Consider the following 11,515-nt stretch of genomic DNA (forward strand, 5'->3'; position numbering starts at 1 on the left):
GAGGGGGAGGCAGCTTGGGGGAGGTGGTGCCGGCGGGGTCTAGGGGCGCCGGTGTGGTGGGGCGCGCCGATGGGGTGGGTGGCCCCGGCGGCCTGTGAGGGGCCACCCGAGGGGGGGCGCCGGCTCGGTGGTAGGGGGCTCGGTGGTAGGGTGCACCGGTGGGGCGGGGGCGCTGGTGGGGTGTGATGGGGTGGGAGAAAGAGAGAGAAATGAGAGAGAAGAGACCGCGCGGTGCAGTTAAGTGTTCGCCGACCTTTAACGAGAGTCTGTCCGTGCGCCTCTCGGAAAAGGTACGAGACCTAGATCTAGGGTTTACACCTTTTCCGGGAGTCACGCTCGGTAAAGGATAAAACCTAAGAACTAGTTTACGTTATCCCGAGAGCAGCTCTCGGAAATGCCACACATACCTAGAGCAGCACCTGGAAATGACACTCCTCCCTCATCCTTTCAAGGCCTAGGCATGCCACAAGGACATCACAAATGATTCCCCATGCCGCTACCGGGCATGATTTCATGTGCCGCCATGCTGATCTGCAATTCCCGGCGATGAAACCCTAGCAGAGCAATAAATATCTCGAATATTGCACGTGTGCCTGAAAAATGCGAGGCCGTGGCACGTGCCATGCGGTTGCCCCTTCTTAGTGCACGAGACATTTGGAGGCCCAGTCACTTCCTGCACAAACCGGACACGTTCCCTCTCGATACCCAGATACTAGCTCGGAGACGGTGTGGTTTACAAGCGGCCTCAGGGGAGGCTTACTCGAAACGCGCCCAAACTTTTACCACACCCTACAGTGGCCCTGTGATGACACTGTGCCAGATCCCGAGCAATCCTACCATCGTATGATTTTCCGAGGCTTTCAACGATTGCATCAGGAATGACACCGAGGTACTTTCAGTAACCCGGTGGCAGGGCATATGCCCCTCCCTCATATGTGCAAGGCCTAGGCATGCCACAAGGACATCACAAAGGATTTCCCATGCCGCTACCAGGCATGATTTCATGTGCCGCCTTGCTGATCTGCAGTTCCCGGCGATCAAACCCTAGCAGAGCAATAAATTTCTCGAATATTGCACGTGTGCCCGAAAAATGCGAGGCCGTGGCACGTACCATGCGGTCGCCCCCTCTTAGAGCACGAAAAGTTTCAAGGCCAACAGAGCAACAGGACCAGCACTTCCTGCACAATTTGGACACGTTCCCTCTCGATACCCAAAGATTACCACACCCTAGAGGGGCCCTGTGATGACAGGGAAAAGACATTAATAAAAAAACGCCGGCATCCACCATTAAGAAGATGGCCTATCACTTTGAATGTTCTCTGCTCGAAACAAGTGAACATTCAAAGTGATAGTCCATCTCCTTAACAGGAGTGTAATGAATACCGAAGCTTACTGCATCTGGACTATCCCACTATTAAAACAGACTTTGTTGCTTGTCTCTAGGCGAGGTGGGACTAGCTTTGATGGTGGCCTTATCTTTACCGAGAGCTACTCTCGGCAACTGTTCGTTTACCGAGAGCTACTCTCGGTAATTGTTGACTTACAGAGAGCAACTCTCGGAACAGGTATTGTTGGATCATAAAAAAATGCCGGCATCCACCGTTAAGATGATGACCTATCACTAGGTATCTTCAATGCCCGAAACAGGTGAAGATTTGTAGTGATAGTTCATCACCTTAATAAGAGTGTAATGAATACCGAAGCTTACTGCATCTGGACTATCCCACTATTTAAACAGGTTTTGTTGCTTGTCTCTAGGCGAGGTGGGACTAAACTTTTATGGTGGCCTTATCTTTACCGAGAGGTGGCCTTATCTTTACCGAGAGCTACTCTCGGCAACTGTTCGTTTACTGAGAGCGACTCTCGGGTAACTCTTGCTCTGCCGAGAGCTTCTCTCGGCAAAGGTGTGGATCATAAATTTATAGAAAAACGTCGTCATCCATTCTTTAGAATACGGAAGTCACTATGAATTTTCTCTGTCCGGAACATGAAGATTCATAGTGACTGTACGTACTCTTAATAATGAAGACCGAAGCTTAATGCGGTTGGATTATTGAACTATTTAAACAGGTGTTTTTGCTTGTCGGTAGGCGAGGTGGGACTAAATCTTTGCCGAGAGCCACTCTGGGTAAAGAGTTGCAACCGTGACCGTGCCGTTAGTCGCCGCAAGATGTGCCATGTGGCAAAACTTTGCCGTGTGTGGCCAGATGGCCCTCGGCAAATAGTGCCTTTGCCGAGTATAGCCTGTTTGCCGAGGCCTCCTGTCGGCATTACCATGTGTTTGCCGAGTTATTCCCTTTGCCCGGTGCAGCTCTCGGCGTTCATTACTTTGCCGAGTGTCCGTGTTTTGGCTCTCGACGAAGACCCTGACACCAGGCGTATACGAAGATTCCAGTAGTGGTAGAGGTTGAAGTTTTCAAAAAAGCATTTCCTTCTCAAGGGAAAAAAGGCTTAATTAGAGACTTTGTCATCAGTTTAAAGCTCCCATAGCCTCCAACCATCCAGAGGAGCAAGCACAATGAAATGAAGGCATGTTGAGCTATTGACCTACTAAAGGACCCATAACTTCATGGCAAGCCTACCATACGCGAGTCCTTATAAGGAGAAAGCTAGGCTTCCCTAAGCAAAAGACGAATATATGTTCCTTGTTTTACTTATTTGTCATAGAATTATTCAATCATATTCATGCGCTATTTGTTGTGCATCCAAACAATATGGATTGGAGTTCAATAGCGTTGGCATAGGAGACATCGGTAATTATCCGTCGAGCCTTAGAACTAAAGAATGTGAGGCCTTTTACGGTAAGGACGAAGAAATATCAGCCATCCAATGAGTAGATCTGATGGTCCAACGTGATCAATACTTGTCCAGCGAAAGAGTAGTATTTTTTCTCCGAAGGGCAAAATGGGCAGAGGGAAAAAACGCCTCCCGCACGAGATTAAAATAAAAAATAAAATCCCGCACACAGAAAGGGTATTTTGGGGAGATGGAAATTTGCCCACCCCGGCTAGGGTTCAGCCCCGATCCATCTAATTTTCTCCCGCACACACCACCAGTCGCTCGGCGGCGCAAAACGGAGTCCCCAACCAGCACAGCAGGTCCCAGACTAACATAAGACTCCGCTGTAATCAGTGTTGAGAAGAGATTTCCCCATGCTCCAGTCTCTGACGAGTAAACGAGGTGAAGACAGATATCATTTGCCCTTCGGCGGCGGCGGCGGCGTCATCTAGCGCTCCTACCAAGACGACCTGGAACTGGAAGTGGGCGTCTCCGGCGCTGGTCGCCGTGGATGGGGTCCCACACCAGGAGCTGGGGCAGCACGCAGTCGAAGAACAGTGCTAGGCCATGGCGGCATCCAAGGGATCTGACGTGCCTGCTGTCGCTGAGCTGCAGGGAGAAGCGGCCCGGCGAGACGCGGTTGGGGGGATCCAGGGTGGGCCGGAAGGGGACGATGGGGTGGCTGTCGAACAAACCGAGGAGGGGCGGGTTGCGGCGGTGGTGGACGCGGAAGCGGCGGCAGAAGCCGGGGCCGGAGGCGAGGCCGCGCCAGCGCTTGCAGACGAGGGAGGCGCGCGGGAGGGAGGACGGCTGCGGCGGGAGGCGGAGGAGGATCTCGGAGAGGACGTCGTCGTCGTCCAGCGGCGACCGGCGGTGGCGGCGCACCTCGGCGCCCGCCAAGATGGATGCTATGGAGGGCGGACCCCGGCCCTTCTGTGGCGCTCGTTGGACAAGTACGGTTGGCGGCGGCAAGCGGTGGCGGGGGGAGCAAGGTGCGGCCGCCTGGTTGCCTCCTGCCGTATCAGCAGAGGAGAAGCATCTGGGAGAAATTGCGGCGTCGGCTCTGGTGGAAGGCAGGTACGGCAAGCACCTGGCGTCGCTTCAAGAGTGGATGAAAAAAGGTGTTCCCCCATGTGCGTGCACTCCAGCTGCTGGCCGTCGACGAGGATCATCACCCACCGAAGACGTATGTCTCTGTCCTCTCCTCTGTTCATAGAAAGTGGAGCACACCGGCATGATGAGAAATTGCAGTTGGAAGTGAAATTTGATCTTTTGAATCTCAAGTTTCTGTCAACTCTATAACAAGATACTTGAAATTGTTGAATTAAATTCTGTTAACTCCCTTCTAATCAAAAGAAAAAAAAGATTTGAAATAGGGAAATACTGAGTGGAAACTGGGGAATTGCAAACAAGTCTTTGTTACAGACAGAAAAGGTGGCTTAGGGATGTGGCAGTGAACATTAGGAAAACTATTGCTAGATCACCACTTCTCAGTTTTTCTATAACAGAACCAATCCTTTCGTTAATAATTTTTTTCCATACTTCTTGTATGAAATAATAATTCATACAATTGAATAACTGATTGCTTAGCAAAAGGCTGTTGCAATGGTATTAGTTTATCTTAACAGTCCTTCTGCTATTCAGCTCTGTTCCTTGCATGAATTTGGAAATGCAGATTATAAAAGGAATAACTTTGCTGCAGCTGGTCGTTGTAAAAGTTTCTCTATAGTAAGCTTTCTTACTTGGATGTAGCAAATAAAGGGTAGAAATTGTTTATATTCGCTTGATCAAATTCAGCATGGAAAAAGAGAAAAGTATGCAGTTCACTGGTAACCATAGAATCCTGCTTCCATTTTAGCCCGGCCTCTCATGGCAGACGTGAATTCAGCGGCAATCTGTTGCCGAGAAGCACATCGTGCTGCAAGGCCTTAAATAAAGTGAAGAACTTCAATGTCAGATTGATGTTGATGATTGATAGGCACGCACTAAAGAAAACATAAATATTGGAAAATAGATTTCTAACACTTAGATAGCAAACATGTGAATGACATGTACTGAAATCAGCGTCTCTGTTAGATAAGTACAGTGAAAGCTTTCTCTTTCTGTGTGTTCTCAGTGTAGAAGCATGTACTAGTATAAACTATGCATCTTTGGGATGTTTTTATCATCCTTGTCAGATAATATGCTTGATTTGAAGAAAGACAACATCGCTGCTCCATCATGAAGCTATGCACAAAGAAAATAGATTCCTCACATAATTGCATCATAGTAAATAGTTTGCTAACACTTTATTGAAATCTGTCGAATTACTCCATAAGAAATAGAGTATGGTAAAAATAGTTTGGTAACACACAAAAATGAAACCGCAAAACACGAATTGTCTTCATGCGATATTATTCCCTAAAAATTGCTAACGCGGAAAAGGACTGAAACTAGATGGCACGACTCAAAAGGGACTCCTGGACGCGTGTATGTCTTCAGTCTTGGTCCATCTTGGAGTCTTCGTCCATCTTGGCTGTTGCTTCAAGGTAGCGCTTCCTCAACTTGTTAAGTGGCGAGCTGACCAGCATAGCAGGTAGTTCCCTTCCGAATTTGTCAATGTGAACCTATGCAAGAGGAAAAGTTAGTTCCGGTCAAACTGCTAGTGCATATGAATATGTTGTGTGCTTTTACCTGCTTGAACTCGTCAGTGTGCTCGTCTCCTGTCCAGGATTCCATATTTTTAAGAACAAATAGCCCACATGAACAACTGCAATAAATAAAGATAATTGTTAGTGCGCAGTCCTACTAATTTAGTTTGAAAACAAAATTTGACAATTGTGTATGTACCCATCTGACCGCTGTGGGGTCTTCTTCACAAAAACTGGCCATTTTGACAGTAGTGAGTCAGGCCAGTTGCTATTTTGGGCCCCCTTCATTCTTAGAGATAGATTCACATGTGCTTCCATACCTAGCAGCTGCAAAACGGAGTGTCAAATATGATATTTTGTCATTGTCTAACAGTTAAATCATATAACAATTTAGTAATATCCATATTACAACTCACGGTTTGGCGCAGTTCTAGGCGGTCTTCGTGATCGAGCATGGAGTCAAGGATCTGGATCTCCCTTTTGTGTGTGTTCACTACGGCCAAATACCAGTGCAGGCTCTGCAGATTCATAGGCAGGAATATCTAAAAAAATACAATTAGTTTTCGGCTTTCATATGTTTATGTTTTGTGTAGGGTGGTTCTTACCATCTCATGAGCAAGGTAATTGTCCCCTTGCTCTGTACCATATTTTCCAGACAGAACCTCCTTCTGCATGTTAGGAAGCCCATCACGCTTCAGAAGTTGGGTCTTGATTGATCTTTCGAGATAGACCCTTCCATCCTTCCTCACATCTTCAACTTTGCTGGCCCTAAGCAACTCGATGCCAGCATCAAGTAGCTATTTTATTTGAAAAAACACACACAATTAAGATTTCAATTTAAACCAACAATATGAATTTTTTTCCTTTAAAATCACAAAGTAAAGATACATGTTCTCCCAACCACTTGTCACTTTCTCGGGTAACATTGTCGCTGGTTAAGACACTTAGATGCCTTTGCTCTAGATAAACGTCATCAATGTGAACAAGATCATCAAAAATGGGTGATTCATTTATATAATCTCTGATTTTGTCAACATCAAGCTCATCCTTGTTGCCTTCAGACACAAAGCTGTCATTTTTGACTTTACTCTTCCTAGTCTTTCTTGTTTTCGGTGCGTCGTAATACAGAAAATCATCTTTCTAAAAGGATGTAGACTTCCTTCCTTCTTTATGGATTCTGTACCCAATTGAGTCTTCCTCGGCTACATCTTTAGCTACTTGGTTCATACGGACTGGCATCTTATCAGCGGTCTTCGCAACACTCTGTAACATGCAAGAGAGGTATTATATTGACAGAGAACTTGATTTGTAGCATGCAAGAGAGGTATTATATTTATAGAAAACAACTGGACTTGCAAATAATTAATTTCGTATGTGAGCTTACCTCAGATTTGTGGAAAAGGTTTGGGGATTCATCCTCGGCCTCTTTTACATCTTTACTGGTAGCTCCTTTCGTAGTGAACTTTTTGTCTGCATGCTTGGGGCTCTTAGCAGCACTCTGCAATATGCGATGAGGTCTTAGATTTACACATTAATAAATTAATTAAAGATGTATATGTGCTTACCTGTAATTCAGGTGAAAGGTTACTGAAGGTTGACTTTTGCTCCTTCCCTGAATTCTGAAATGTTGACGCATGTGTGGGTTTTGTTTTGTTAGAAATTCCATAACGATGGTCCTGCAAAAACAAAAGATCATGTGTCATTTTCAATATTTTAGTAACTTGAAGGTATAAGCACCGAAGACACTTACATTGTAGGCTGAGATGAAGTCTTCAAAACGATAACCCAGACATCTCTGTTGATGCATAATGTCCTGCATGTTCAGATTTGCATGGCCAAACTGACTATAGGTTTCAGCATGGTGTTTTAGTAGCAATGGCTTAAGCTCCTTCACCAGGCCAATGAGTGTACCAAACATGTTCTAACAAAGTAAAGAGTAGGGAAAAGGACCAGAACAACGAATATCACAGGTGGTCAAAGATTGACAAAAGGGCATTGCAGAATTAAGTAAATGCTTGATACAGCCAAAACCGCCATATTACAATCATCATGTCCTAGCCAAAAAGGAAAATGTTCAATATCCAAAGGGAAAATTACATCAAGACACTTGAAAATCCTGACACTTTTAAAAAGTTTAGACAAGTAGATAGCTGATTCAACTGATGTGTGGCTCTTCAACATAATTAACGCCTGTCCAACTTTGCCCGCAGCTGATGAGAATGGATAGAGAAAATACATTAGATGGAAAGTGTGGGCAACACATTCTATGAGGAAACATAACTTATTTTATCTGCGCCAAATGTTAGAAATATCACTGAAAAAACAGCGCGTCCTTACTCATGTTTGGGCTTCTTTTTCTTCATAGTCTCCTGGAATGGCTTCAACCTGCCCTTCGATGGAGCACCTTTTGGAATAATTGGTATTGGATCCAGAACTTTAGTTGTGAAGGTTTGGCGTGCCCCAGAAAAATATGCCGGCAAAGGACCAAATGATGCTATGTTAGTATTCTCGTCATTCTCACCCTCATCAATAATACTGTTGAGAAATGCCATCACCCTCTCTGATTGCGCTGCGGATTTCGAAGCCTTAAAAAAAGCAACGCTTGCATCGTTACGGAGCTCATGGAAACGATCCATCCGTTCTGACCATTGCTGCGTACTGGCACTCATGTCTGAATCGAAGGCAGGCTTGGCTTTCATCGTCCATCTTTTAGCAACACAACAACTAGGAATGGTGTCTAACCCAACGCACTTCAGAATAGCAAATATATGTGTGCATGGAATATCCTCACTCTCCATCTTCCGGCATTGGCAGTGCACACTCGCTATCACCGAGCCCACATAAACACACCTCACATCAAATCTTACTTGCCTGCGCTCTTTATGAACAACTGCAAACCTCGTCAAACTATCTTCCTTGTTCACCTCCTCGACTTGCCATTTTGATAACCTCACGATCTCCCCCTTAACCTTCTCGAACATTATAGGGGTGTAGATATATGACGCATTTTTCTCCAGTGGGTCAGCTGTTAATTCAGTGAAGGGCACCGTCTGCGAGGCCACGGCATCCATTGCAGCCTCATTCCTTCGCATAACTGAGATGCAATGCTCATGGTGTTGCAGCAAATCAATAAGTCTCATTCTCCTGTCCAGCTGCACATGAAGCGTAGAATTTAGACTTTCGCTCCTTTGATTACTTCTCATGCCCAGGAAGTACCTCCCTTTGGTATAGGCTGCAGACCACTTCTTTCTTAGCTCGTACATCCTGCAGATCCACGTGTCTTTTTCCGTTATCCCATAGTGTTTGTTGAACTGGAGCCAACCTCTCTCAAACTCATCAACCTCGAAAGCACGGTAAATCAATTTTCTAAAGTCGCTGAGCTTCGGGTTCCGAAGGTAGCGTACCATATTTTGTTCGATGTGCCAGCTACACAGCCGATGGTCTGTGTTCGGCCATACCTGCAATATTGCTCTCGCCATTGCATGGTCCCCATCAGTGATCACGGACCTGGGATGGTTCTGGTGCATCGCCTCCAAAAATGAATGGAGCAGCCACTTATATGATGCCACGGTCTCGTCTGATACAATGCCGACCCCAAAGACAACTGTGCTGCGATGGTGGTTCAATCCAATGAATGGGACAAATGGCAAGTTATATTTGTTTACACGGTACGTGCTGTCAAACACAACAACACCACCAAAGGCATCATAGTCCAACCGGGACTGCGCGTCTGACCAAAAAAGGTTCTGCAGATGGCCTTTGCTGTCTGTGCTGTACCTGTAAAAGAATTCAGAATCTCTCTCTTCCTGCGCAGCCATATAGTTCAGCATGTATTGGGCATCAAAACCTTCAATCCTTTGCTTCTTGTACTCAGCAATAAAATTATATAGGTCCCGAGACACACAACCGACTTTGTCATACCCACCATGCTGCTTCTCCATTACGTCCATTATCTGATGTGTGCGTAGACCACCAATACCATACTCAATGGCATCAGCCTTTTGAGGATCATTAAGTCCACGATGAGACCATAAGAAAGGTGTCTGGTCAGGCTTAGTGAATTCATGGTTATGTTGGTCCACAAAGTCCTTGACAAACCATTCACGGGTTTCCATATTGAGCTCGATTTGCAGTTGAGCGTCACATCCACAACGAGAGAGTGCCCTTGGTTTCCTTTTCCGGTTGGACCTTTCAAAGTTTTTCAAGGACCTATATCCTTCTTTGTTGCACATGTACAACCTTTGGATTCTTATGCCTCCCTTGTTTTTCACATTGGCCTTCCTCACGCTGAACCCTTTGGCTTTAGCATATTTGTTATAGAACTCGAAACCTTGTTCCTCGCTTGTGAATGTTTGACTAACCACCATGTAATATTCTTCAATTTCCTCTATGCTGACGTGGTGAGCATCCATGTTGTGTAACTGTCATCCACAAAGAAACTGAATAATGTTATTTAGGCATCTCCAGTGCCAGACTACATCATAAAAAATGTAAATCAAAGTACTTCTGCTACATACACCGGCAAGCAATTCCTGCTCTAGAGAATTATTGATAGCAACTTACAGCTTCTCAAAGAAGAAAAATCATCCTATGAGTTGGTTGTACTACTGTATATCCTTCTGAGGAACAAGATTATTATTAGGAAAGGAATATAATCTCTACTGTACATTCCTCTGAGGAAAGAGCTGATTATTAGGAAAAATATCAGTTTAGTGCAAAGCCTCAGATAATAATCTTTATGTGCAGCTAAGTTTTCTAGTAGTTTGAAAAGTTGTGGTGCTTCTTTGACATGGTTTCCTGAATGACGGATTTGTACAACATTCTGCTATCTGTTAAGATTCAGAGTAACTGGTAGTGCTGTAGACGCTATGCTGTGCTACAATTAGTAGTGTGAACAAAGATTCAGAGTAATTAGTACTAGTTCAGAGGAGATCGACAAGAGTAGCCAAGGACGCACTTACTGGAGTGGCCACCGGAGTCGGCGTAGGCGTACGGCTCGAGCGAAGGCTCGAGCGAAGTCCGCTCCGGTCGCCGGCGGTCGTCACCCTCCGGCGGCGCCAGGAAAGGCGGACTAGACCCTCGACCGCGGCGTGGCGACGGCGGGAGACTGCGGCTCGAGCGAAGTCCGCTCCGGTCGCCGGCGGTCGTCACCCTCCGGCGGCGCCAGGAAAGGCGGACTAGACCCTCGACCGCGGCGTGGCGACGGCGGGAGACTGCGGCTCGAGCGAAGTCCGCTCCGGTCGCCGGCGGTCGTCACCCTCCGGCGGCACCAGGAAAGGCGGACTAGACCCTCGACCGCGGCGTGGCGACGGCGGGAGACTGGTGATGGAGTAGAGGCTTGGAGTGAGGGAGGGAGGAATTAGAGCGGCGGCGGCGTTGGAGAGGAGGTCCCCGGCAATTAGGGCTTGGGTGAAGTTGATTAGTAAACTTTTTATCGGACTAAACTGTCCTTGGGCTAAGAGAAAAAAAATCTAATATAAAGTGCCTAGATTACCCTTGAAATCAACGGTGGATCTGTTCAAATACTAGTCTCTCCGGTGACTAGTAATTTGCACCGTAAAACCCCTCAAGAATGTAGAATGCACTTGTGCACTCGGATCGCCTCCATTGTATCTCACTGGGTCAGCTTGCCCGGATGCAATCCTTCTGCTAACCGTTGTATGCTCCTGTATCGGACGTTCTGAGCCACGCTATGCTGCCATATGCCGTACTCGTACAGAGAAAGCAGTAGCACCACCTACTGCAGTTACTGTGCATATACAAGTACAGTGTGGAACGCGACGGCATGCTACAACGCCTTCCATTTCCAACGTCAAGCGCCACGCTGCCTTGAAAACCAGGAGCAGAAGCTCGATGCACCCTCTTGGTAGCCCATGGAGAGGAATGCGTACTGCAAGAGAAGTCTGGAGTCCGGGCTGAAGTCACTGCAAGGTACTAATCCGACGGCGTGGTCGTCTGGATCTGGATTTTTGGTGAAGATGCGATGCGAGGCTCTTTCTTTCTTTCTTATTGTTTCGAAAACAAATCTGGCTGGCGACTCGCGTGCACGGATTCCACTCTTCTTCCTCGGGACCGCCCCCGATTCCCCCTCGACTCGATCTCTTCAT

At 46.6% G+C, this 11,515-nt stretch overlaps 2 protein-coding genes across 3 annotated transcripts; both read right to left on the minus strand.

Annotated features, from left to right (window-relative positions):
* Nucleotides 1-5,037: 5,037 nt before the first annotated feature.
* Nucleotides 5,038-7,388, minus strand: LOC123123594 (uncharacterized). Its single transcript, XM_044544128.1, has 8 exons — nucleotides 7,159-7,388; nucleotides 6,974-7,084; nucleotides 6,793-6,906; nucleotides 6,014-6,671; nucleotides 5,825-5,950; nucleotides 5,608-5,735; nucleotides 5,452-5,527; nucleotides 5,038-5,384 (listed from the first exon to the last, which is right to left on the minus strand). Exons 4-8 carry the CDS (start codon nucleotides 6,080-6,082, stop codon nucleotides 5,256-5,258), a joined length of 528 nt encoding a protein of 175 aa, XP_044400063.1. The 5' UTR covers nucleotides 6,083-6,671; nucleotides 6,793-6,906; nucleotides 6,974-7,084; nucleotides 7,159-7,388; the 3' UTR covers nucleotides 5,038-5,255.
* Nucleotides 7,386-10,805, minus strand: LOC123123593 (protein FAR1-RELATED SEQUENCE 5). 2 transcript variants are annotated; one of them, XM_044544126.1, is made up of 3 exons: nucleotides 10,370-10,805; nucleotides 7,746-9,829; nucleotides 7,386-7,618 (listed from the first exon to the last, which is right to left on the minus strand). In XM_044544126.1, exons 2-3 carry the CDS (start codon nucleotides 9,818-9,820, stop codon nucleotides 7,564-7,566), a joined length of 2,130 nt encoding a protein of 709 aa, XP_044400061.1. In that variant the 5' UTR covers nucleotides 9,821-9,829; nucleotides 10,370-10,805; the 3' UTR covers nucleotides 7,386-7,563. The 2 variants fall into 2 exon arrangements, with proteins under 2 accessions (XP_044400061.1, XP_044400062.1); XM_044544127.1 differs by having other exon boundaries at nucleotides 10,366-10,805.
* Between the last annotated feature and the right edge of the window lie 710 nt (nucleotides 10,806-11,515).

The sequence above is a fragment of the Triticum aestivum genome, chromosome 5D (assembly GCF_018294505.1).
Source record: "Triticum aestivum cultivar Chinese Spring chromosome 5D, IWGSC CS RefSeq v2.1, whole genome shotgun sequence".
In the NCBI taxonomy this organism is placed as follows: Eukaryota; Viridiplantae; Streptophyta; class Magnoliopsida; order Poales; family Poaceae; genus Triticum; species Triticum aestivum.

What these genes read in the sequence shown, in the direction of transcription:
- LOC123123594 (XM_044544128.1), bottom strand. Translation starts at nt 6,082, where the DNA reads ATGCAGAAGGAGGTTCTGTCTGGAAAATATGGTACAGAGCAAGGGGAC. An exon ending in GCCTAGAACTGCGCCAAACC is followed by an intron (nt 5,736 to 5,824) that starts GTGAGTTGTAAT and finishes TCCGTTTTGCAG; the next exon opens with CTGCTAGGTATGGAAGCACA. An exon ending in ACCCCACAGCGGTCAGATGG is followed by an intron (nt 5,528 to 5,607) that starts GTACATACACAA and finishes TATTTATTGCAG; the next exon opens with TTGTTCATGTGGGCTATTTG.
- LOC123123593 (XM_044544126.1), bottom strand. Translation starts at nt 9,820, where the DNA reads ATGGATGCTCACCACGTCAGCATAGAGGAAATTGAAGAATATTACATG. An exon ending in AAAAAGAAGCCCAAACATGA is followed by an intron (nt 7,619 to 7,745) that starts GTAAGGACGCGC and finishes CATTCTCATCAG; the next exon opens with CTGCGGGCAAAGTTGGACAG.